At 39.5% G+C, this 22,761-nt stretch overlaps 1 protein-coding gene across 3 annotated transcripts; it reads right to left on the bottom strand.

Annotated features, from left to right (window-relative positions):
* Nucleotides 1-9,925: 9,925 nt before the first annotated feature.
* On the bottom strand, nt 9,926-21,343 carry LOC137284662 (uncharacterized). 3 transcript variants are annotated; one of them, XM_067816563.1, is made up of 11 exons: nt 21,162-21,343; nt 20,666-20,799; nt 18,717-18,839; nt 17,713-18,141; nt 16,887-17,309; nt 16,536-16,592; nt 15,919-16,025; nt 14,535-14,795; nt 13,929-14,042; nt 11,141-11,219; nt 9,926-10,816 (listed from the first exon to the last, which is right to left on the bottom strand). In XM_067816563.1, the coding sequence occupies exons 4-10, from the start codon at nt 18,104-18,106 to the stop codon at nt 11,142-11,144; spliced, it is 1,434 nt and encodes a 477-aa protein (XP_067672664.1). In that variant the 5' UTR covers nt 18,107-18,141; nt 18,717-18,839; nt 20,666-20,799; nt 21,162-21,343; the 3' UTR covers nt 9,926-10,816; nt 11,141. The 3 variants fall into 3 exon arrangements, with proteins under 3 accessions (XP_067672664.1, XP_067672661.1, XP_067672663.1); XM_067816560.1 differs by lacking the exons at nt 20,666-20,799; nt 21,162-21,343 and adding an exon at nt 11,944-11,979 and having other exon boundaries at nt 11,154-11,219; nt 18,717-20,095; XM_067816562.1 differs by lacking the exons at nt 20,666-20,799; nt 21,162-21,343 and adding an exon at nt 11,944-11,979 and having other exon boundaries at nt 18,717-18,757.
* Nucleotides 21,344-22,761: the final 1,418 nt, after the last annotated feature.

The raw sequence follows: 22,761 nt of genomic DNA, 5'->3' as shown, positions 1-22,761 counted from the left end.
GGGAATAGTTCTTCAGCTGAGGAATTGGTGCGTGAGTCGCAAAACCTAGAACGGGAATTTGACGAACTAAATAGTTCAGCAGATGATGAACTAATGCTTGCTTCTCAGCAGATAGAAAAGGAAAATGAACAAACAACTACCCGACGTTTTGGCAAACCTCTTTCAGTTTCTGCATACCAAAGCTTGGAAAATCTGGCAAAATATAAAAATACAGAAAAGAAAAGCCAGTGGGCAGTGCTGATTTTTGATTCAAGGCAACGTGAAAGGGGTGGGTTTGAATCCCAGTTAGGCAGCAAATTATAAAGTCTTTCTGATGAGGATCTAAATAGAACGCTGAGTCTGTTTGTCGCAGAAGTAAGGAATCAGAGGGGAGATGAATACAACGGCAACACAATTCATGAGATTCTTATTTCCATGCAGAGATTCATGCGCCAAAGTGGTCGAGATGTTAACCTAACCACCGATTTTGCTTTTAGGGGTTTGAGAACCATTTTAGACGCTAAAATGAAATCACTCGCCCAAGCTGGTATTGGCACAGGAGGTGGATGCGTTGAGGGAGAAAGGGCTGCCTGGGGATGACACCCCGGAGAAATTGCTTGATGCCGTTTTTTCTTTGAATGGGATAAACTTTTGTTTACGAGGAGGAGAGGAACATCGTGCTCTAAAAGTAGGTGAAATTCCTAACTTCTGTATTGTTACAAGAAACAACAACAAAAAAAACAAAAAACTGGTGTACTCTGAAGGGGTTTCAAAAACGAATTCAAGAGGGCTGAAACATAAAAGGCTGTCTGCTAAGGTCATTTCAGTAGATGTTAATGATGAGAACCCTTCCCGATGTCCAGTTAGACTTCATCCAGAAGTACATGTCATTGAGGTGAGTGAATGATATGGTGATTAATCAAAATCTTAAAATTAAAAAAAAAATGAAATTCTATTCGTTTAAAAAAATAGGGTGTTTTTTTTTTAAAAATATACCCGATGACGGCTACAGTGCAGCTTTTATGCAATGTATGAACAACGTGATTGTAGCCCAGTGGGGTGTGATGACTTTTAGCTTCGTCCACTCAAGTATCCCAAACCTAACCAGTGATACTCTGCAGCTCCTGTAGAGAGACACGTCCTGTCTGGGATGGTCAAAAGGCTCTGCGCCAGGGCCGGGTTTGAGGGATTCTATGCTAACCACTCCCCAGGGGCTACAACGGCCACACGCTTGTTTGAGAGCGGTTTAGATGAACAGTTGATTGCGGAAAGGACAGGTCACAGGTCGACAGCTATTCGTGCATAAGTATGGGTATATTGCATTTGAAATAACCTTATACTGAAATATATATACAATTCATATATATATATACAAGTTGATTGATCACAAATGGGCACTGCTATAATGGGACACATGTGCAGTTAATTTTAGGATTATCAATAACGTCGATGGGTTGTGAGGTAGCTCAGCGGCTATAGTGCCTGCGGCGCGGGTTCTATTCCCACGCAAGCACAAAGTGTAAAGCCCATGCGTTGTGTCCACAACCGCTCTACTGCTGTAATATTGAGGCGTAAAGCTAAACCCGCTCGGTAATAATCACTTGTAAAATGTCCATCAAAACATCAGTGAATATGGAGGGAATAGAAGTATTTGTTATATACAATATAGGTACAAGAGAACAAGCGAGGGCATGTTAAAGATTGTCGATGATGTTGTCCAGAGGAAAACACCAGCAACATCTGCCACATCGGCAACTAGGTCACCAACACGTCACGTCTCCTACACCACTGACCCCAAGAAACGTCAAGACACCACCTGTTCCAGTGCTAAAACTGTACACTTCGTTGTTCAACGCGACGGTGCTAAAGTGACATTTGACATGTAATAAAAGGATGAAAAAATTGTGACTTTTTGTCTCTGTATTTCAGTAATGCTCGGGTATTATGTTTTGGGTACAGCGTTAGGACCGAGTCAGTAATAGGACGCCAATATTTGAATGTAGGGCTCCAATACACGAGACAAAGTCTCCAATAAACAAAGCTAGGTCGCCAATAAATGAAAGATATGGGCTTCCTATTCTTTCCTCATTGGAGTGACGTGTTGTGTAATGGAGACAATTTTAGGTTTAATGTTTGATCTTTTTCTGATGTTCGAGTGAACTCCCGTTCTTCGCTGTATCTTAAACTAACGTGACATGAATACAGTACCTACCTCTTCGTTTCTTAACAAACAACTGTTGTGATGTTAACCTTACAGGGGTACCTGCAATGTATAGCAGAAGAAGAGGGCAAAAATTGTTGTTTTTGTGTGTAAATTTACTGATGTGACAGTAAACGTTTATTTTAAATACAATGAGTTGAGTGCTTTACTTGTATGCTTAAATAAATGAAATACATTCATTACAGATTTTCAGTGATTGAATGTGATGTCAGTTGGCTGGGAATTTCTACATGTTTCACATCAGATTCTTGAGTAAGAAAGCCCCAACAGAACCAAACTATCCATTCACCAAGTAAATAAAAAGTTTAAAATTTATTAATTAACTAACACGGAGTCATAACCAAATTGAAAGTACGTCAAAGAAATCACTCACGCGCGCACACACGCATGCTCAAACAAAGTACACCAATTTATGCTGTAAACCTTCCCCTCTCTCGTGAATAGCATGACAACGAAAAGTTTCTACCTACCTTATGATAGTGCATAGATTCATACTTACTGAAGGGCACACATCGAGTCCGCCCTCTGGATACCACACACCTGCCGGATGTGTCACTGGGACAGTCAATGGCATTGCAGCCACCCGTCTATAATAAATAATAATAATAATCGTCATAATAATACCTGACCACGTATATAGCGCTGACGCTATAAAGCATTATGGACATTATCGCCCCTTCTAACCCATGCTGTCCGTGAGGCGCTCGAAGGTTGATAGTCATTATGATTTGTTTCACCGGGTACCCATTTTCTGCTTCGCAAACAATTTTGAACACTCACTTGCCTAAGGTGTGACAACGTAGGTGCCTCGTTGTGGGGGCTAAAAGGAGTCTCTGAAACCCTCAGGTGTCAAGCTGCCAAACACGGACACCAAGCAGAAAAAAAGCACAGTTCTGTTGTACAATTAACACAATGGTAATAAGGTTCTCGGATCTATTGTACCATTAACATAATGTTAAAAAGGATCTCGGATCTGTTGTACAATTAAAGTAATGGTAAAAACGGGACATCGGATCTGTTGTACAATTAAAATAATGGCAACAAGCGTCATAGGAGCTGTTGTACAATAAAAAGGTAGAGGCAAAACGTTACATCGGAGATGTTGTACAATTAACATGATGGTAAAAAGGGACATCGTATCTGTTGTACAATTAAAATAGTGGCAAACCGGAACATCAGAGCTGCTGTACAATTAACATAAATGTACAGTTAAAATAACAGTACAAAAGGGACATAGGAACTGTTGTACAATGGTAAAACGGAATCTCAGATCTATCGTACAGTTAACACAATTGTATAAAGGGATATCGGGTCTGGTGTTCAATTAAAACAAGGTAATAAGGGACTCAAATTAAAATAATAGTAAAAGGAATCTCGGGTCTCTTTTAAATTAGCATAATGATAATAAGGGGTCTCGTATCTGCTGCACAATTAGCATAATGATAAATAGGGACCTAGGATCTGTTGCACAATTAACATAATGATAAAAAGGGATCTAGGATCTGTTGCACAATTAGCATAATGATAAATAGGGACCTAGGATCTGTTTTGCACAATTAACATAATTATAAAAAGGGATCTAGGATCTGTTGCACAATTAACATAATAATAAAAAGGGACCTAGGATCTGTTGCATAATTATAACTATGGCACAAATGTACATCGGATCTGTTGTACAATTAAATAATGGTAGTAAAGGACCTAGCTCGCATCTGTTGCACAATTAGCATAAAGGTCAAAAAGGACTGCGGATTGTTGTACAAATATTATCTTAATGGTAATAAGTCACCGCTGATCTGTTCTACATGTAACATGATGGTAATATGGGATCTCGGATCTGTTACACAATTAACATAATGATGAAAAGGGACCTTGCTCGGATCTGTTGCACAATTTAAATAACGGCATTAAGGAATCTCGGATCTGTTGTACAATTAACATAATGATAGCAAGGGATCTGTACCTTAATTAACATGATGGTAAATGGGGACAACGGATCTGTTGTACAATTGACATAATGGTAAATATGAACCTCGGATCTGTTACACAATTAAAAAATGGTAAAATGGAACCTCGGATCCATTATACAATAAACATAATTATAACAAGGTATCTGTACCTCGATTAACATACTGGTAAAAAGGGACATGGGATCTGTGGTACAGTTTTGTTTTGTTTTGTTTTGTTTTTTTATTGGTTCGTCTGATTATACATAGTACAAAGCACAGGTACATATCGATGGATGATATACAGAAATCATATCAACATTATGATAATAGACATATACAGGTTGATATAGGTGATATATGGTAGGTATGTAGAAAGATTCAAATTTATCCAAGTACTGGGAAAAGAGTGCCCCATTTATGATTGAAATCATCTATCTTCTTATTTTTTTTTGCGTATATGTTTCTCAACAAAGAATATTTCTTTTAGGGTTTTTGTAAATGAAGTTATATCAGGATGTATATTCTTAATACTACATATGTAAATGTGTCTTTTGGCTGCAATGATGATGTGGTTTAGTAATATATTTCGGTGTAAAGTACCAAACCAAACCATGTTTTGTAAAGTGAAATGAATGAGGGAATGAATTATTAAACCAAATTTGTAATTTTCTCCAAAAAGTTTGTGTCACTTGGCATTCCCAATACACATGACAAACAGTCTCATTTATATCCTTGCAGAAACAGCATATACTACTATCAACTTGCTTCATTTTAAGCAATTCTCTTTTAGTATAAATAGCACCTTGTAGAAATCTATATGGAAAATCTATGAGTTTTGTGTCTTGCAAACCTTTTCTGTATCCTGTGAATATTTTTCCCAGTCAAAGTCTGTTTCCGGGAAAAACCGCTGCCACTTTTTACAAACATTTTGGTATATATCATTGGAAATAAGTTTATCATAAAAAGTTGTACAGTTGACACAATAGTAAATATGAACCTCGGATGTGTTGCACAATTAAAAGAATGGTAATGAGGCATATTGGATCTGTTGTACAATTAAATGGTAAAAGGGGACATCGAATCTGTTGTACAATTAAAATAGTGGTAAAAGGGGACATCGGATCTGTTGCACAATTAAACCAATGGCAAAAAGGAACATTAGATTTTTTACAATCAAAATAGTGGTAAAAAGGGATTTGGGATCTGTTGTACTATTGAAATGATGGTAATAAAGACACATCTGAGGTGTTGTACAATTAAAATTATAACAAAAAGGGACATTGGAGCTGTTGTACAATTAACATACTGGTAAAAAACGGGATCGGATCTGTTGTACAATACAAATAATGGCGAAATGGGACAACGGATCTGTTGTACAATTAACATGATGTTACAAAGGGACATCGGAACTGTTGTAGAAGTAAAATAATGGTAAAAAGGGACCTCATATCTGCTGCACAATTAAAATAATGGTAAATAGGGACCCCCTATCTGTTGTACAATTAAAATAATGGTAAATAGGGACCCCCTATCTGTTGTACAATTAAAAGTATCTTGGATCTGTTGTACAAATAAAATAATGGTAAATAGGGACCCCCTATCTGTTGTACAATTAAAAGTATCTTGGATCTGTTGTACAAATAAAATAATGGTAAATAGGGACCCCCTATCTGTTGTACAATTAAAAGTATCTTGGATCTGTTGTGCGATCAAAACAATGGTAATAAATAGGAAATCTCGGATCTGCTGTACAGTTCACATAATTGTAAACACGGAATCTTGGAGCTGTTGTACAATTAATGTAATGGTGAAAAGCGATCTGTGAACTTTTGTAAATTAGGATAATGGTAATATCTGATCTACCTTCACCAGTCGGTCCCGGTCAATGATTACGGCATTTCTCACGTCTCCAGCTGAGTCGGGGGATTCGCTTCTCAGTAGACAGCACCAGAGAATGTCATGTCTATAGACGATACATCGACACCAAGACGTCTCCAAACATCTGTTGGTGCACATTTTGACGCCTACTTTGAGGAAAGGTAGAAAACAGTTGCTATGAACAGAATTAGCAGGATTTGCAAGAGAGCATAGCACCCGGTCCCTTTGAAGAACCACTCCAACGAACGAGACAAACTGTACCCATGCATTAAACACGGTCATGACGGTTTGGGATGGAAAACGTTATTGCAACAAATATGAAATTGCAAAATGCGCATAATTTCAAAACGAAATTTAAAACAATTAGTAAAGCAGGATTTTCGAGTTCATTTTTATCCCACCAGCGTTATCTCCAATAATGATGTCTCGGGCGCTAAGCCATGCATTGTTAATGAATAACAGCTCTGACTAGAACTGTTATCAGCTTCTTAGAAGATGACAGCATGGTCCATGAATTGCTCTTAAACCATACCACCCAACATTTGCCAAGCACCAAAACAGTCTTCGTCGACCCATCCTTATCAGATACTACCCATTAAAAGTTTAGACTCACTAGTGTAAATGTAGCCACTCACTTCAGTTAACTGTTCAGAAACCAACTTCGCTAAATTTTCCATACTGTTTAAAGGTACTGTTTACACATGAACTGGTGTATATTTGAAACATAACTGAAACATTGAAAATAAACATTGAAAAGGTTATTGTCTTGAGTTCAATAAGTGAATTATTTGGGATTAATGTCGCCTGTTTTGCCAGCACCTCTTACTTTTACTGTGATTCGTGATTTGTCAATCGACTCTGAACCAGACAATCCAGTGATTACCATCATGAACATCGTTCTCAAGTGGAATACAATGAAGAAGTGTCAATCAAGTCAGAGACCCGTAACACCCGACCCCGTTAGTCGCCGCTTATGACGAGCATGGATTACAGGAGGCCAATCCTACCCTCAATTTCACGGGTACCCATGCGAAGAATCGCACTTCGCCCTTTGTCGTAGCGTGTGATCGCATGAATCGCGAGGCTGTTGCCCCAGTCCTTAGGGGATACAAACCCATATCGACCAGGAGATACACTACACCGTGTCTTCGTCCTCAGAGGAAAAATACACAATAATAATAACACTGCGATGTCGCTGAAGCTAAAGGACTTCTCTCGTTTAACCTTTTAGAGGAATCGTCAGCTTTAAGAATCTGAAGATTCATAGTAACACTGATAACACGATGGGATCCATTAAACTGTAGTGAAGTATTTTCCTTATCAGGCGGGCGTTCCACGACAGGCATGTCCATTAGCGTGGAAAAGATGAGGGGGTAGAATCAACTTTTATGACAACAGTGAGGTAATGCAACGACCTGCCTTGACCTGGTTTCTCTTACTTCAGCTGCCACAGCTCAGGACGTTTAAACAATCATTGATTACAGAAATGAGTGATGTAAGTGTAAGACATGAACCAAAAACCCAGCAACTTAAAAATAGTTACCAGCCCCATATGAATTTAGTCAGATTGGAAAATCCAAAGAAAATAAGTGGATTTTACTTACAATGAATGATTCCATGAACCTGAGAGAAATTAGAGAAACCCGACTCCGCTGGATTAGTGATTATTAATATCAACGCAGTGCTTTGAGCTTGCCGTATGATAGTTAAATGTTATAACAGTCAAGCCTAACTGTAACGCTCAGTTTGAAAATAGATTGGTGAATTTACCCAGATATTTGGAACATGCCAACTAAATATGTTACCAGACCATCGGGCTGGCTCGCCCGATCCATTAGAAATCTAGCCCTTTTCTTGCGTTCGGGCGGACATTATGTCATACACTGGTAAATATTAAATTTCAGCGAGCAGCAACAATTACTCCTCTCATAAGACACAAACAAAACAACAACAACAACAAAAATACAACCCCCCTCCCCCCTCTCCCTCAATATGAATCTGAAGCAGCTTGCCTGGGGTCATCTTGATAGCCAGTTGAGACAACGGCAACCCCCGTGAACAAGATCTGTGATTGGGTAACATTTCATTTTGATCCCACGTCTCTAATGCTTCTTGATTCCGTTACCAAACAACTATTGATTGAACATTGATAATTCCGTTTCATGCTGGTTGCCTGGTAATATATACTCCAACATGTTTCACGTTCTGAAACTTCAGAAACTTCCTCTTACATGCACGTGGTCTTTCACCTGTTTACTCATCACTTTAATTGCATTTTACAGCATGACGAGTTGTTGCGTTTCTTGACTTGTGTCCAACTGTAACGTTTACTCTCATGCAAATACGACATTGGCTGTTGTCACTGATGAACGTCGTGGTGTATTTTGGATTTGTTCTGGGGAATGTTTACCACAAAACAACGAAGATCAGTGTCATTGCATTTTTGTCAAAAGGATTAGCACTAAATGTTCTTTATACAAGGCTAGCCTTGTTAAACCATTGTCGGTTTAGGCTATCACAGGAACTGCAGGCACTGATATTTCACCATGCAAAAAAAACCCCCTTTAAATAGTGGGTGGAATCTGGTACATGACGTTGTCCATTTTCAAACCTGTTGAAACACAATGTAGCATTGAAAACCACGCCTGAGGTCCTCCCTACCATAAACGCATGCTAGTAGATTAGAAACACGCATTTTGACACATGTTCAAGACAGCAACTCTTAGAGCCCCCACGGCAACTACAGTCTAAGTAAACATCGACTGAGTATTAACTCGGTAATACTAAGTCTGAGGTTACTGAGACTGCGACAACTACAGCGTCCATGTAAGACACCAAGACAGAACGTCCGAACATCAACGTCGACGTCACCAGTGATGCAGACAACGTTTGTGACTTTCTTTTGGTTAGTTCACCTGACGGAGGGGTCTGGAAAAGACCTTGAAACGTTGCGTTTGAAGAATTAAAAAGAAGTTTAATCCATAACATATCTTGGTCAACGTTTGTGGTTGACAGGACGTCAGATGGAAAGTCGTATGACTCGAGACGACATATAACAAACGGAGAGTCAGTGCCTCTTCAGTACAGGGCATAGGCTGGTGATGATACGGTTTAGAATTGTTCGTTACCAAACCAAGCTTGTCCCCACCCGCAATAATCGTCATACTATGTCTGTCCTACAAAGCGGCCAATGGATAGGGTGCTCAGTTCACCGACTTGGTTGATGTGTCGTATCCCAAATCCATATTCACATCGTTAATCGCTTCAGTTTGTCGTGAATGCCTTCATACAGCTGAAATATGTTCGGAATGACAGGTTCACACAATCCTTTTTTCAACAAAATATGGCGACTTGATACGATATGGATATATCTATCCGATTCTAAATTTTTGATTGGTTTATTGATGAACGAAAACTATCTGCTCAATTACATTCTGTGACTGGAGTATTGGAACATATCCCTTTTCTGATATCACACACTTTGAAGATCCGGGTGAAAGTTGGTCTGTAGCAACCCATGCTTGTTAAAGTAAACGACTGACGGGTGGTCAGGCTTGCTGACTTGTGTGATGCGTTCTTATCCCAACTGCCTTAGATCCATATTCATTATGTTGATCACTGGATTGTCTGGTAGAGACTAAAACAACCGCAGGCACATATATGGAATTTTGCTGAGTGCCCTTTATCATACATACAATAATGTGCATTCATCATTGCACTGTGTGTACCATCCTGACTGTCGTGGCAGGTATACGTTCAAGGTCAAACTGCAACTTGCTTGGGATATTTGATAAACGTTGTTCTCTGTGTCTCTCCTCCACCTCTCGCTGTTTTCCAGATATATAATCAAACAAGACAAAAGGGGACACAACTAGAACGAATACCAGAGACAATACTCAATAGTCCAGAAGGATATTCTTTATACTTAAAATACAGGATTCACCAACCAGTTCAAAGACAGATATTTGACGGTTTTCAAACCGAGTTTGCTTTATAAAACATATCACCTAAACTAATGGTAGGGAAAGTTAAAACGTTCGCTGAATGCTGAACGATGAATGATTAAATCACTCGAAATACGGATAAGCGCACGAAACTATGCAGACTAAATAGGAACACATGGTCCTGAAACCTCTGTACCCAACAGGATCTGAAATCTGACGTTTTATGATCGATCGCAGAAATAGTTGTTTAAGAAACTATCATGTAACATTGTTCTATTTTCACTCATGAAATCACATTGAGAGGTGACAAATGGCTGGTGGAACAGTGCTGGCATGGACTCCAGGATACAGACAACACTGTTCACACATTCTTTTTCTGGCATTGCTTTAACTGAGACTGTGACAGTGCTTTGGTTTGTCTCCCAATGATCGATCACACAAATAGTTGCTTAATAATTCATCGTTCTCATTTGCACTCAAACGGACTTTAACAGACAAAAACAACACTTGTTATAGATATAACACTTCTTTCTTGCAGGGGATGTGACGTTTCGGCGTAGATCTTGACATCGATATCAAGCTTCTGAGGCAGAAACAGAAAACTGTAACAGATACTCCATTGCGTGGATTGAAATGTCCCTGACGGTACTTCTCTGTGTGCCAACAGGTAATCAGACATTGTCAAATGGAAGGGTCTGTCCTTTGCATAACTTCTCTTCAATGTACTGACATAGGCACGAGGCATTGCCGACATGCCTGACGCCATGTTTGACCTTCAGCTGACCTTGCAGATAACAGGAAGTATATTCCCCACTATAGTGTTGAATAAGACGTGACGAATAAGCCTGGAAATATAGGGAACTGCCAATAAAGGTGATACGATTTTTTCAAAACAAACCTAAGGTTTGAAATAAGTTAGATTTTACTCAAATTTGAGAAAATACACAGAATGTACTGAAATTGATATTAAACGAAAAAAAATAGTTTGAGTTTGACAGTTTGAGTTTTGTGAACATATTGCTTAAGTTGTATGGGCTCTTTATTTCATTTTAAAAATGCAGTTGAGTTAAACCGGGCCCAGGTCATTACCAAAAACTTAAACTTTCATAACGTTAAGTTATAAACCATTTTATAACACCTATTTGTACGTAGCAATTTAAAAACCTTACACTAATCTGATACCTGAAATACACCAGAATCCACTCTCTTCGCACCATGTCTCTCTTCCAGAAAAGACGCCAACACTTTCTGAAAACGAATCTTAACGAGTGAGAGAGTTTTCAGACCACATTTAACAAATATCACGGCGGGGGACCCCTGAAATGGGTTTCACGTACTGCAACCACGTGGTGAATCGAACCCTAATCAGTTCGAAACAGATTCCTGATGGCAGACTAATTATGGAGTTTATATAAAATGGACTTTGAAAAGTCAGAATAGAGTGAGTGAATGAGTATAGTTTTATGCCGCTTTTATCAATATCCCAGCAATATCACTGCGGGGGACATCAGGAAAGGTCTTCACACATTGTTCCCAATCGCAAGTCAGATTAGAAGGATTTTTGACGATGCTTCAGGAGAAGGAGACCCACTTTTTACCATTCTGGGTTCAGATCTCTGGGTTTCAGATATTAGACAGAATGTCCTCCAATACTTTGAGGTCTAAAGCGTCTTTCATGCAATATATGAAGATTTATTGCAATGTTACTGTCCCAAGTGAAAACATCAGTTCATTATAGAGAAGATATCCGCTGGATATTGTAATGAAAAACGTATGGATGACAGACATGTTTCTTAATATCACGTTCCGTTTGTTGTTGCACTTGTATATATGCATGTAACGTTATGGCTGAAACATTACCGACTTTGATTTTCACTCACTTACAATTCGATTGGGCAGAGAATTTTCACTTCGACTGCATTAAAAGACAAGCTGCTGTGATAAGCTTTAACATCGTGAATACATTATGTACCTTGCATTCCGCAGTGTCATAAAACCAGAATCGAATCTGAAACACACAGACATAATTATGTAACATATCTTTGATCTACATATGTGGGTATAATGCGTGAAACTCATTTCTGGTGTCCCCCGCCGTGATATTGCTGGAATATTGCTACAAGCGGCGTAAAACTACATTCACTCACTCACTCATGACACTACTATATCTGAACCACGTGATTGCGATAAAATACTTTACAAGAAAGAATAACCCGAAAAAGGTGCATTCTACGCTGCATGAGACTTTCTGAGATAAATATCTTGAATCCAACATTACGAAAATAGCCCGTCTGTTGATTTCAAAGATGGGGGGAAATCCCTTGTAATTCTCTGAGAAACAAGTCACATGGGACAGCACAGGTTAACATAATGAGAATCGGACTTGGTTACATGCAAACGTCGCTTTTCAGGCAGATGGCTATTGACTCTCAAGGTTTTGGGATTTTGACTGAGATTTTAAAAGTTCGATAAACGATTCACCGTCCAGAATAAAATAGGCTTGTACAAGTTTGAATGAGTGAGGGGTTGAGTGAGTGAGCGGGTTTAGTTTTACCCCACTTTTAGCACGCTCAGTTCCTTCACACAAACAGGTATGACGTCACAAAAGTAGCTCAACAGACAGTGAGTGAATGAGTTTTGTTTTATGTCGCTTTTAGCAACATTTAAGCTAATCTACATGTGACCGACTGTAGCGTCTTCTGTTCTATTATTTATTGACTATATAGTTCTATTATTGATTGACTATATAGTTCTATTATTTATTGACTATATAGTTCTATTATTTATTAACTACTTCAAAAACAATAGTTACATGATAGTTGCCATTAGGAAATACGCTCGAACTAGATTTTGGTAAATTAAAAATATCTGATTGTTTTAATTTTTCAAACTGATTTTATGACACTTTGCGATGCAGACGTTAAGATTTGATTTATACGTCCGCACCTTATCAGTGAGTCTTGCCACTTTGAGCAATATTCCAGCAATGTCACGACGAGGGACACATGGAACGGGCTTCATACAGTACCCATGCTGGTATCTGGGGTGGTGAGCGAACACTTTAAACACGAGGCTAATGCATCGAGCCTTGTAGGAAATGTAAATTAAATTACAATCAAAATGGATTTATATGGGCTCCTAAATATTTTTCAGGCTAAAATATATCTTGAAATATTCAAAACACACATGTGTCAAAGTAATATCCTCCCTGTGCTTTCAATCATGGATTTATATGGTCTCCTAAATATTTTTCAGGCTAAAATATATCTTGAAATATTCAAAACACACATGTGTCAAAGTAATATCCTCCCTGTGCTCTCAATCATGGTAATTTGCAACAAAGAGCCGCCAAAAAGAAATACAATCGTTTATGCTCTAACTATCTGATTTATGCACATACACTATATGTGATTTAAATTATAATGTAATTTATTTTGTTTGTACCTGTTTCTTTCGTAAAAAAAAACTATTAACAAACCAACTTAAAAAATATTTTTCATTTTCCTTAGCATAGTCCCCGTACGGAAAATCATGAATACCATACACAATAATATAGCATAATAATAGAGTACAAGTGGTTATTGATATCTGCTGTCTTCCTATACGGACTGCTTAGATCGATGTTCATGATCTTGATCATTGGATTTGTGGTCCCGAGTCTTTTATTTGCAGACCGACGCTATAGAGATGGAACATTGCTAAGTGTGACATTAAACAACAAACAAATAAATAATGTTAAATACATATTATAGGGATTTTAAAATGGTTTGACCCTAAGGCAGTTAAATATGAGGTAACTGCTACTATAAGGGAAAGCCCGGGCTTACACATGATTTTTGCTAAAAAGGATGGACAAGCCCTCTAAACTATCTAAACATGAAGCTTCCGAACCTATCGAGTTTACAGGAGATGCCACAGGCCTGGTTACTGTTGGTCTGCACTCGTTACAATACTCACACACGTCCTGAAGAGCGTACATCCGGTCACCTGTACACTGGCTCCTAGAATGACCTTGTATTTCAGTAGGATCTCGTTAGCCTTTAGCACTGCCTTCTGTAGTCGGGATTTTCTCTGGAGTGATTGGACAAGGAAACAGATTTTACGGGCATTTTGTATTGCATTAAATAGAAAAAACGAATAATTTGTTAAATACATTGCATTGCACCACATCTACTGGTATAATGAGTCAATCTATCCCTTGAGTCGTGGAATGATGTTTTGGTTGTTCGTCAAGGTCGGTGACGTTAACACTAGTAAATACGATTGTGGTTACCTAGGGTTCGGGGTGACCCTTATGTTTCGTCTCGAATACTTACATTTACCCATGAAGAATTGGTCGGGTAGTCAGGCTAGCTGACCTGGTTAACACATGCCTTCGTTTCCTAATTGCGATGCTCATGCTGTTGATCACTGCATTGTCTGGTCTAGACTCTATAATCTACAGACCGCAGCCACATAGATGCAATATTGCTGAGTGCGGAGTAAAACTAGACTCACTCACTACATCCCACCATTATACACAGGCTGTGGATGAAACAGTGCAAGTTAACAATAACAACTAACCACTTGTCTCTGTACGAAATATGCGGTGATGAACAAAATACTGGGTAGAGATGTCATGAGGATGAAGACTGGAAATCCTGGAGGCGCTGGGAGTGGTGACACCGCTACCAGAATGACAATGGTGGGCATGATGACGAGCCCTGTAAGGAGCAGGACAACCAGGAAACATACGCAGCAAGGAACGTTGTCATAGCAATGTCTACAGATGCAAGAGGAAGAACGAATCACGTCCATAGCTTGATCAAATTGCTCGGGAGGAACCTGAAATTACAGAATCTGATTTTGTTTAATAAAGTTAATAAAAATTAAGGGCTGTGGTCAAGACATTTTCGTGTACAGAGGTAGAAAGGTAGACACGGTTGTATAGGGTGTGTGTATACGCATATTGTGTACATCTATATTAGCGGTTGTAGCCCTATAAACATATACACACAAACAATCTGACTATACTGTTTATGTATTTACTAATAATTCATACAAAATCAGTGTAGAAAGAGGAAATCGCCGAAATTGGTGAGTGCAATAATGCCACAAAAGCCCATCTAAGCTCACCTGGAACAGTAGTACTGATTACATATACCAGAAATGACTAAAGCGGCTATACTCTTCACGTCGTTGTCGTTATTTAAGATTGACACAACCATACTGTCATTATTTTATAGGCCTTTTTATTCCAAGTATTTTAGTTTTCAACATTCATAGCTGGTATTGGGGTCTCTATGTTCAAAATCGATGTAAACATTGTTAACACAGCAAGGAAAATTTCTGGACTTAAAATGCAAGATATCGGCACTATTTACAAGCAGCAAATTGAAAATAAAGCACGTAAAAATTTAAATGGCAGCACTCATGTCCTATTTCCAGAATTTCATATATTAATATGCTTTGAGTGCAAATATTCCTCAGCTAATATTCTAATGTCGCACTATATGGCTGTGGATGTTAAGTATACTATTTATTCATCATTTATATCTTGGGCGTACTTGACAGCTGTTTCTAGAGATATTTCACATATGTATGGGTGTTTTGGGTTTTTTTGGTATATTTTGCTGTTGTATGGTATGTGTTTTCAGTGTTAACCGTGCAAAGAAAATTTCCGCCGGGATAATACAGCATTGCCTTATCTTATCTTCCCCAAGTAAGGGTGTAGACCAGCTACAAAAGTTGTCATTTGGCAAGAATTTCCCTAGTTCAGTGTTAAAGAATGAAAGTTAAGGATGACCTTATTAAAGGTTGAATACATGGAGTCCGGTTTAGACAACAGGCCGGATTGAAGAGCTGATGATAAATGTACAAGTCATGGGTGGGACTGGGACTTTATGCTAGTGTTGACAACTTGCCGGATTGGACAGGTGCCGGTTTTGACAGGTTCCACTATACTTACCTCGACACCGGGTGCCAGTAGTACATCTGGAACATAAGGTGCACGGATTAACTCTCCTGATGGCCATTTGAAGTTGGAGTATATCTTTGTCAGCATGTCCATGTTTCCTGAATAATAGTGGAACAATTGTTCTTTTTATTAACCAGGTTGTATAGCTGTTGACTTACACACAGACGAGACGTTTAAACAAATTCCACACACACCTCCACTCATCGAGGCCAATTACCTTCAAATCACTTCATCCCCTGTAAAATACGTCATATCTGATATAGAATATGTGACCGCTCTAGCAACCTATCAACCTGAAAAAGAATAATTTACAATACATACCACTTACCAAGTATTTTGTTATGTGGAAGAACAGGCCACCTATGAACTAAATTTTATTTCGGTAAACTGTCGACACCACCCCCAACACCCTCCCCTATATGTAAAGCGAGCGGTTGGGGTTCAGTTCCTTACATGGGTACAATGTACGCAGCCTATTCCTGTGCCCAGTCGGGAAATAGGGGGCTACTGCAGAAAGCAGCTCACTCACTCTCTCACTGACCGCACACCAACCTTAATGTGAAATGTAGCTTTTTTGGCATATCAGTACTGATGCAGATTTCACTCACCATGCCTAGGTCGGATTGTCAGAATGCTTGCTCCCGAGAAGGTGGAGAGAAGGTCATCTGAAACGAACAATCCACAGTCATACAGGCGATTCTACAGTGTATGGTGTTGTGTTTGGGATCTCTTACAACATCGATCATGAAATCAGATGGTACGTATGTATGACAATTATCAAATATCAAAGACCTGGGTGCCTTGTACAAAACAACCTTAGCGCCAAAACTACCCTAAGTCTATGTTAAGACATGGGCGTAAGCTACGGTCACCTTAGTGCTATATGAGATCGGTTTGTACAACGGCACCCTGGTATTTTAGTGAGCAGAGTACTTGTATATATACAGTATACTACACACCTTTACAAACTATGGCCCCAATGAACCGCTGCCACCAGTCATTGCCAGGAGTTGCATCAATGTAGGTGAGGGTCTTGATACTGTCTGGCACACAGCAACGCTTCACCATCACAGGCACCACCAGCAGTTGACTCTCCTCCATGCTCAGGATCATCCCCATCTCAATCTCAAACATGCACCAGTGACTCTGTAGGAAGTCTGGAGACAGCACCAACACCGTCTTCTCCGAGTGTCGTATGTGTTCAGTGATGTTTTCAATAATACGCTTGCCTCCGTGAAAGTCCCTCTCGTGCATGCTGCATCTGAAGCCCATCTCTGGCGACTCCAGACGTTTGGTGACCTCCTCCACCCACTCTCTGTCTGAGATTTCATAGGAGAAGAAGACATGGTACTTCTTTCCTTCTGAGAGCGGAGGGGCAACACCTGTACGTTGTAGTAAATTTTAGGACAGTATACCTTTAAGAAAACGCATAGGAAGTTCGAATCAAAGTTAATCTCTGAACTCTAACCAACATTAGTGAGTTAGTTTAGCTGTACTCCGCACACAGCAATATTCCAGCTATATGTCGGTGGTCTGCAAATAATCGTGTCCAGTACAGACAATCCAGTGATCAATGGCATGAGCCATAACGAGTATGTTTGCAATGATCTATGCAAAGGGGATACCTCAAGTGTGAACCAAGTCTGTGAGTCTGACCCGATCCCTCTTCTTACGACAAGCGTGGGTTACTGAAGATCAAGTCTTACCATGATCTTCTCGGGTCACCACCGTTAGTGCAAGGCAGTATGGCCGACACCGGCAAGAAAAAGAAGTGTTCCTTCTTACCTTCTGCAAGAGGCTGAACAGGAATCGAGAGGCTGTCTTCAATACTGACAGAGGTATCATCGTGACGCACGGGAGCTGGATTGGCCAATGGAGCTGCATCATCAGTCGTCTGATCAGGAGACAAAACGTTTCTCTGAGTTGGTTCTTGTTCCTCTTCGTGGTCTTTTAATTTGTCGATCTGGACAATTGTACTGACAGATTTGTAGTCCCTGTCCATCGACGTAATGTCGTCACCGGGGCTTCTAAGGTCAACGCCACATCCAGTTAATTCATCCAGAAATGGTCCCCGAAGAGGCTGTGGAAGGTGATATGAGGATTCTTGGATGGAACCATCCTCAGGTTCTGATAGCATGATGTTAGTGTCGGTCATGTACGAAGGATAGCAACGACGCATGAATTGATATATCTAGTTTTGGAATCACCCGATTTCTGTAACGCAAGTAATTTATACTTTACACATACAGCGATTCATCACAATAAAAGTTAGTGTCATTTGAGTGTCAGAAAAAATAATTCGAATACAAACCCTGACTCGAACTGTTTCACGGTACAATACATCATGATGCCGAGTCGGGTTCATCTACAATGTTATAATCCTTATTCCTCGATCTCTGTTTGTAGCTATACGGGAATGGAAACCAAAACTTCGATGCCATAGCAAACGTGTCATATCATCGGTGCGTGGAACTGGTTCAAGATGATAATCAACGTACACCGGCACCCACGAGATGTTTGCACAACATCGCCAACGACTCGTTCCAGCAATTCCAGCAGGTGTAGTATGCTGCTACACTGCCAGTATTCAGCCAGTACAGAGTGGCATTATGCATCATTGTATGTATGTGTTTCTGAAATTTCACAGCACAGAATATTCCATATTAAACTAAAACTTCGTTACGCTTTTTAGTAATTATACTGTTTTCGATAGCCTACACAGTATTTAATTCACAATAAAAGCATGCGATTTGTAACAGTCATGTTATGATAGGAAGTTGTGTACATACATATATGTAGCTTCGTGGCTGTTGTTCACTTCACGCGATGTCAAGTATATTTCCTGAAGGGACGAGTGAATCACCTCTACTGCCAGCGAGTTTTCAAGTGGTTACATTACGAACTTCCGTTTCCTGACAAATAGATATTGACTCTGATAGTATAAAGGTTTTAGGTTGTCTTGGCATAGATTTTACTATGGTTCGATACACGATCCACCGTCCACTACAAAATAGGCTTGAGTTAAGGTGAGTGAGTTTAGTTTTACGCCACTCCTAGTGCGCTCAGTTCCTTCGCACAAAGAGGTATGACTTCACACAAACAGCTCAACCAACAGAGTGAGTGAGTATGGTTTAACGCAGCTTTTAGTAAATATTCCAGCAGTATGATTGGCTTTAAGCCAGAAATGGGCTTCACACATTGTACCCAGGTAGGGAATCGAACCCGGATCTTCTCCCTGACGAGCAAACGTTTTAACCACTGGACCCCTACCGCCCCAAGTGTTAATGTATCTGTCCCCAGTCTCAAAATACCCCCATGTTTGTATTTTCTGGAATAGGCACTCATATCTTGTAAATAATTTTCTTTCATCGTGACCTTGTCCACAGACCAAAGGCACGCACGAACTTTTGATTTTAATGACTGTTGTGAATGCTTCTTTTCGATCGTCAATTTTAAATAATTTATTACTAATTAAACTACATTTAGAGTTGAATATGAGAAACTGGACATCACCGACCGCTGTCTGCATTGGTACTATGCATTCAAGACCGCCTGGGCGGAAGTGAAAATAATATCATAGTTAAGGGAATATAAGTACAGGCAAACTATAAAGCCAATAAGGTTGGACCACAGAGAGAAAATGACCAGTCTTCTTATTTACGCGCTCGTATATAAGAAGATTAGTCATATTTCTCTCTGTTTGCGCTACAGTTTGCCTTTCATATGACTGCTTTTAATATTAGCATAGTAAGTAGGTCTTCACTGACCGGTGTCAGTATATATAATATTATTGGTAATGTGTTGAACAGAAAAAGAACCGCAAGGTTCGAAAAAATGAAATGATTACATACCGGAAGGCCTGTTAGCGGAAATGGGCGACTGTGTTCAGTGTATGGGTGTGCCAGGGCATCATCGACTCTCCATGTGTGCGGCTTCTTTAAGTTTATAGATTCACCACTATACCGTTTGACGTAATTTCTTAAATTTTGATGAAAAACACACTGGCAGAACAGTGTCTGGCCAAATTGTGGTGCATGTAATGCAAAAATGCTCCCATATGAGTGGATTTTATTTCAAGTAGGGCATCTTTGTTTGGAGCACAGAATTTATACAACTTCTTAAAAAGCAACATTGATCATGAATTTGGGGCCACGTAGAAGCACCGCGTCAGGACAGTGTTTAAAACTCCCAAAATATCAAACCAGACAGTCGGACTGGTGACCAGTCCTGATACAAACTTGCTTGTCCGGTTTTCAACAATACAAAAACGAAAATAATCAGGTTTCTGAATACTGTCCGTAAGCTACATGGCCTGGTTTATTATAAATCTGTTTCATTTTCTGCCTCACAGTCACAATCAAGATCGGACGAATCTGAGTCATTGTCTGAGTCAGGACCCTCATTAACATCTTCAGCTAAATGGTGTTGCAACACAACAGCACTCTTCAAAGTGTTTTTGGACCTGGGTCTGAAGTCTGTGATGATTTTGATTCCATCTGAACTTGTCTGCTGATACTATGAAAAGCGAACAGTTAGCTAGTTTGGCAACTTAGGGTTAAAAATATCTACCAGACCACCGGACTGGTAACTTTTTGAAATTAGACCGTCCGAGATGAAAATAGATCGTCTGGACGGTCGGGTAGACGGGAATTTTAAACACTGGACTCAGTAATTTATATCATTCACGTGTAAATATCTAAAGTATTCATGAAGCAGTAAAGTACCGTATGATACGAACCGGCATTCCAAGCTCTTATCAAGTGAGAGTTGCCTCCCTTTCGTCCTTCACCCCCGTTCCAGTGACTTCCGATGTCAGCAGACGCCTCTGTTCTTAAATGATGGTCCCCATTACACCCTCTATATCTCATGGATCTGAAACATTTTATTTGCTTCATTTTGAACATTGATCCGGACCGTTACTATGCAGTCGATCGATTATGTACGAGGTACCAAGTTTTTGTGGTTTAATTATTTTCTGTTTTAATACTTCGTAGACAAGACGATTTGGCAAACGTCTCCAGAATGAAAGTAGTTTCCACATTGACATTTAAAACGATTGATGATGTTTGTTTCTTTGTGTTTATTGTACATGTAATTGTGTGACGCTTTATCATCAACAAAGCATGCGTGAGTCGATGGAAGGTTAAATAGGAATGAATGCGTGTCCTTCCTAAATGTTTAAAAATAAATACAATACGTAATGCTGAAGGGGTATATCACAAATATTAACGTACCATAGCCAAAATCAGGTGACAGGAAAGTAATATAGGATGATATCATTCCGCACCGTTTCTAGACTGAGACTGAAAAACCATTGTATGAGATGTAAGAGAAAGCGTAGAGAAATATCAGCGATCAGCATCGGCGATAAGCTGACTGAAAGTCATCCAGCTGATTATTGTTCACCAGATGTTCTCTCAACCTTATATGTTCTGCCTTCTCCAAAAAACCTTTGAGAGAAAAGTATTATTAGTTACAGGTCTAAAATTACTTGAATGATGAATAATGCATTTCTCTCTGGGCTGTACTGTATAAGTGGTCTGATAACTTCCTTCTTGAGGACGTCCAAGTAAACACCCGAAGACAAGCTTGTGTTTACTTTATTAACAATGGCCGGCTGCAAGATGTCCAAATGATAAAACATACCATCTTTGAGTGGCATTTTTGAAGTTGGGAAGTACAATACAGATCAAACTTTATGGAAAGCAGCTTCTTCAATTTGTGAAACCGACGTTTCGATGTAGATTCTTGTACCGTTGTCAAGCATAAAAACGGTACAAAAGTCTGTATCGTCGCTCTAACGAGTAAAAGAAGTTGTTATCAATAAAGTTTGTTCTAAATTGGTAAAAATACCTTCATACAAATGTGAATTTGAAATATTTTTATAAACATGTTCATTAATATTAGTTCAGGTTTCAGTCATTTGCAGATTCGAAATCAAATGTGGCAACACTTATCAAATAAGTGGAGAAACTGATCAAATGATTTGAACGGGGGCCATCCCTGACAGACCACTGGAAAAGGGGTTAAATGTAGGGGTTGAATGACCTAGCGGTAACATAGCAACGCGCGTAGGGGGTGCAATGTGTGCGGGGGTTTCATAACCTACTGAGTTACCAGTTCGTTATGGTGCCGGGGAAGCATGCGGTATGGCAAGCCGTTTTTACATTTATTGAGAAATTTAAAATATCTTCAATTGTTTAAAGATGTCTTTATCTACATACCAGCAACAGAATTTCAGATATGATTAAAACATGAATTTGCACATGTCTTCAAATCCTGATATCATTAACAAAATTAAAGCAGTTACATTGTCTTTGTCTTTAAGTGCCCATTGTATTCTGATTACAATCTAAGGTTTCATCGGGACCTATTGTAGCCTAGTGGTTAAAGCGATGGCTCGTCACACCGAAGACCCGGCCCCGAGGTTATAAAACTTTCCTGAGTACGATCTCGTGCTCAAATCCGGTTTCGTGCTCAACTCAGAACTTAGACTCAGTAAATGGAGGTTATAAATAAATCTGAGTACGTGTTCGTGCTCAACTTGAGCATGAAACCCTTATGATCTCAAGTATGCTAAGGACCGTGCTCAACGCTGAGTTCGATGTCAACCATGGCAGCTCACCTGCGTCAGATTCGGCAGGCTCGGAGGAGATCGCGCGTACCGAGAGTATTTCGAGATCGTTCGAATCCGCTCGAAGATATGGGAGAGGACGAGGTCTTCTTACCTTTCCTGACGGAAGAGTTCCAAATTGCCGCTTGTATCATAAACAAAGAGTACATCGAGCATACTCAAGCCGAGCTTGAGTTGTACTCAGCTGAGTACGTGCTCAA

Source organism: Haliotis asinina, chromosome 5 (genome assembly GCF_037392515.1).
Source record: "Haliotis asinina isolate JCU_RB_2024 chromosome 5, JCU_Hal_asi_v2, whole genome shotgun sequence".
In the NCBI taxonomy this organism is placed as follows: Eukaryota; Metazoa; Mollusca; class Gastropoda; order Lepetellida; family Haliotidae; genus Haliotis; species Haliotis asinina.
Note: the sequence above shows the minus strand (reverse complement) of the source record. Positions and strands in the feature narration are given on the sequence as shown.

What these genes read in the sequence shown, in the direction of transcription:
- LOC137284662 (XM_067816560.1), bottom strand. Translation starts at nt 18,106, where the DNA reads ATGCGTCGTTGCTATCCTTCGTACATGACCGACACTAACATCATGCTA. An exon ending in TGGGGCCATAGTTTGTAAAG is followed by an intron (nt 16,593 to 16,886) that starts GTGTGTAGTATA and finishes TGTTCGTTTCAG; the next exon opens with ATGACCTTCTCTCCACCTTC. An exon ending in TGGATTCTGGTGTATTTCAG is followed by an intron (nt 10,817 to 11,153) that starts GTATCAGATTAG and finishes CTATATTTCCAG; the next exon opens with GCTTATTCGTCACGTCTTAT.